The sequence below is a fragment of the Lipotes vexillifer genome, unplaced genomic scaffold (genome assembly GCF_000442215.2).
Source record: "Lipotes vexillifer unplaced genomic scaffold, Lipotes_vexillifer_v1.1 scaffold575, whole genome shotgun sequence".
In the NCBI taxonomy this organism is placed as follows: Eukaryota; Metazoa; Chordata; class Mammalia; order Artiodactyla; family Lipotidae; genus Lipotes; species Lipotes vexillifer.
The window spans coordinates 3779320-3783012 of record NW_006780198.1 but is presented as its reverse complement, the minus strand read 5'-3'; the positions used below and the strand labels follow the sequence as shown (position 1 = coordinate 3783012).

The following is a 3693-nucleotide window of genomic DNA, read 5'->3' as shown; positions in this document are numbered from 1 at the left end:
GGACCCCAGGGTCATGCAGCCCCTCGGGGACCCCTGGCTTCAGGATCAGAGTGTCAGCACCAAACACACAACTGACGTCAGCCAAGGAGGTGGGCGGGGAGGGCTGTGAACCCCAAGACCATGCCCAGCCCCGCAGTCTGTTAGGTGGGGAGAAGGCTTCCGGGAACAGGGCTCCCTCTGGCTATAGGTCAAGGGCCCTGGAGAAAAGGGCGGAGGCGGCAGCCCCTTGAGGAGGGCTGAGGCCGGCAGTGGTGGGAGCGGCATGCACCTGGGCGCACCCTCCGAGATTCTCTGGGTGCCGGGAGGCTGCGGACCACGGGTCAGCGCAGGCTCTGGTACAGGTAGGCCGAGGTGAAGAGGGCGTTGACAGTCAAGCTCACGGCCAGGAGGCCCCGGATCAGCGAGGGGCCTAAACGACCTTCCAGAGAGAAAACGAGAGACCTGTGAGCGATGTGGGGCTGAGGCCCCGCCCCCAGGGGGGGCTCACCTGGGCTGAGACCCCACCCCCAGGGGAGGTGCTCCTGGGCTGAGGCCCTGCCCCAGTTCTTTCCGGGCACCCAGAGGCCTCCCCATCTGAAAAGACCCGGGAATGTGGGGTCACTTAGTTAAATTCTGACTCCTTTTTTTTTTCGTCTGTGCCCTGCAGCTTGTGGGATGTTACTTCTCTGACCAGGTATTGAACCCGGGCCCTCAGCAGTGAAAGCGGAGTGCTAACCACTGGACCACCGGGGAAGTCCCAAGTCCTGACTCCTTGAAGATGCCTCTCTTCCTGACCCTGTGCCACCAGGCAGGTACCGGGCTAGGGTGGTACACACCTGCACCTTGCCATGGGGTACACCAGCTTTACAGACAGGACAGGATGAGTAACCTACCCAGGCCTCAAAGGCGATAAGCTGCTGACTGGGGTCCCCCACCCCAAGTTGATGCTGCTGGGTCACATCCCAGACCCCACCAGATTTGGGAGTAGCACCCATTTCCAGTCAGCTCAAAATGATCATTACAGGAGAATCTTCTGTCAACATACATGTCTCCCACACGTCTGGAGGGGGTACCAGGAGCTGACTGCTGGGCTTTACACTGAACTGGGATTTGACGTCACAGCCCGCCCCCATCCTGCAAGCAGAGGAGCCAGGATTTGAACCCAGGCAACTCAGTGCCCTGTGCAGCCTGCAGCCTCTGCACTGGCCCCCAGGGCGCCCACGCTGACACCCTCCTGGGGAACTTTCTCCAAAGGTGAAAGTGTTCTGTATCTGTTCTGTCCAGTCAAGCAGCCACAGGCCACACGCGGCAGTGGAGCACCTGCAATGTGGCTGGTGCAGCTAAGCAAGTAGATTTTTACTGTTATTACATTTTAACTGTTAGATGTAAAGAGCTACCTGTGGCCAGAGGCTCCTGTAAGAGCACAGATGCAGACCCTAATCTGAGTGGGGATGCTGTCACAGACGGGGTCCAGGAGGCCTCGGGTGGGCCATCTCACCCTCTTCTGTCACCCAAGAGCCCTCGAGGGGCTGTTCTCGGACAGCTCTCAGGAGGTGGCTGCAGACCCGGAGACCCCGCGCTACCCTGCCCCCCTCCCGCACATCACACGGGGTGCAGACCTCGCCAGGTGGGGGCCTCCTCTGCGCACCCTCTGGTGGTGGTGTCCACCACACAGGAGGACGACCGGGATGAGTCGTCCTCTTTCTTGATGGAGCGGCTGCTGCACGTGCTGCCCCCCTCCGGCACTGACTTCATGTCTGCAGGGAGAAGGGGCGTTTCAGTGGGAGCTCATGGCTCACCCCCAGGGACAGATGTGGGGCAGCTCCACCTCCAATCCCAGGATGGTCCTCGGATGTGGCCAGCCAGCCAGCCCTGCTGGTCCCAACTCGCTCGGCCCACCCCAGGCAGTGGGCAGTGGGAGGCCAGGTCCTCATTCAGGTCCTGTCTGTGTAGCTGCCATGAAGGGAGCTGGCTTTAGATAAGGAGCAACAAACTCAAACACCGCCAGGCGGTGGAAGACGACGGCCACAAGCGAGGCTGTGGAGGGGGCAGGTCGGTGGGGCAGGGAGTGGCAGAGGCTGGGGAGTGGGACCTCAGCCTGCCCTTCCACCTGTCTGGCCCAGTGTGGCCAGATCTTCTGATATAATACGAGACACAGGAAATCCACACATTCATGCGAAAGTTCTAGATTTTAAAGGTTGAGGCCTAATTTAAAAAATTCTAAAATGCTTTGCGGAAAAACTTCATTTGAGCAAAACAAAAACATCTGCAACCAGATGCAGCCTGATGCATTTTTGATCCATCCCAAGGAACAGAGGAGCCTCCAAGTCAATTGCAAAAGAAGAAAATAAAATCAGCCAAAAAAGGGCAATGTCCTGGAGGGTTCAAGGTCACCAGAAGCCAGGCCAGCGAGGCCAGGGATGTCTGGACTTGGGAGAGTGGCCACACAGTGAGATAAGAGCCAGGACAGGCCCCGTGTGACCTCTTGACGGTGTCCCCACCGCTGCACACTGACCAGAGGCCTCCCACGGCCTGCTGGGCTCTCCTGCCTCCGAGAGGGCGGTCAGAGGGCCGTACCCACAGTGTGCTTTGTGTCCCGCGCCGGCTGCCTCTGTGGGACGGGGGGCGGCTCGATGGTGAAGAGGCTGCCATTGCGGGGCGAGTGTTCGTCAGAGCTGCTGGGGGTGTTAGGGGCCTCCCCAGGGGGCGACGGGAACAGCAGCAGCTTCTGCCCCTTCAGGTTGAGCCGGGCAGGGCTGATGAGGGGCCTGCGGTGGCGCAGAGAGCCAGAGCTGGAGGCCACTGAGCCAGCCACGGAGGGCGCTGGGGAAGGGACAGGGGAGGAGGGGCAGCTCCCGGACAGCAGAGAGAAGTAATCTGGAGGGCGGAGGATGACAGAAACAAAGACGACAACATCGTGTCAATGTCTGCTCTGGTTATAGGAGCGGCTGTGGTCCTGGTGCTCTCTCCTGTATTGACCCAGGGAGAAAGGCGAGGCTGGGCCTAGACTAGGGGGCAGAGGGGAGCCCTGCTGAGAACTGAGGTAGGAGGGGCCTGCACCCCACCAGGCACCCGAGAGAGGGGAGAGGATCCTGGAGCCTCAGCCATGCCCCCTCTGCCCCCTTCCCCCCGACTTCTATCCAAAGCCCCTGGTTCCTCCCTCAGCTGAGAGCAAGGCCCGGGGAGAAACCAACCCTGGAGACCTGAGGTCAGCGACCCTGAGCCCCGCTGACGCCGGCACCCCAAATGCCGCCTCCATCCGTCACCACTGTAAGGACGACAGCATCGTAGCTGATCCTAGAAACTCTCACGCCCATTTCACAGAAGAGTAAACTGAGGCACAAGGGCGTGAAGCACTTGCCCAGGGCTGCACAGCTGGGAGGCACAGGGCTGGGGTTTGAACATGATCCCCTCTGGGGGCCCATCTGACCCCAAAGCTCACGCTTAATGCGGCTGCTGTCCCGCCCTGCACACGCTCTGGAAACGCCGGCCCACGAGCTGCCCTGCCTGAGGCGGCTTCCCGGTCACTCCTCTTGGCGTTCTGTCCTCCTCACCTGAAACCGGAACCTCTCTGGATCGGGACACCTGAGACGGTGGGCGGCTCCCACTGAACAGATACCCTGAGTCTGGAGAGGAAAGAGAAAGGCAACACAGGTCCCTGCGGAGACAGGGCCCCGGCTCCAGCGCCCCCCCCCCCCCCCCCCCCCCCCCCCC

At 61.0% G+C, this 3693-nt stretch overlaps 1 protein-coding gene across 1 annotated transcript in view; it reads right to left on the bottom strand.

The window, feature by feature from the left end:
• Positions 1 to 320: 320 nt before the first annotated feature.
• Positions 321 to 3693, bottom strand: part of TMEM201 (transmembrane protein 201) — a 22928-nt gene continuing 19555 nt past the window's right edge. Inside the window, exons 9-12 of the mRNA XM_007453319.1 lie at positions 3534 to 3605; positions 2557 to 2856; positions 1599 to 1736; positions 321 to 418 (exon numbers count right to left, since the gene is read on the bottom strand). Of these exons, the coding sequence (XP_007453381.1) occupies positions 321 to 418; positions 1599 to 1736; positions 2557 to 2856; positions 3534 to 3605 (608 nt within the window). The remainder of the gene's footprint in view (positions 419 to 1598; positions 1737 to 2556; positions 2857 to 3533; positions 3606 to 3693) is intronic.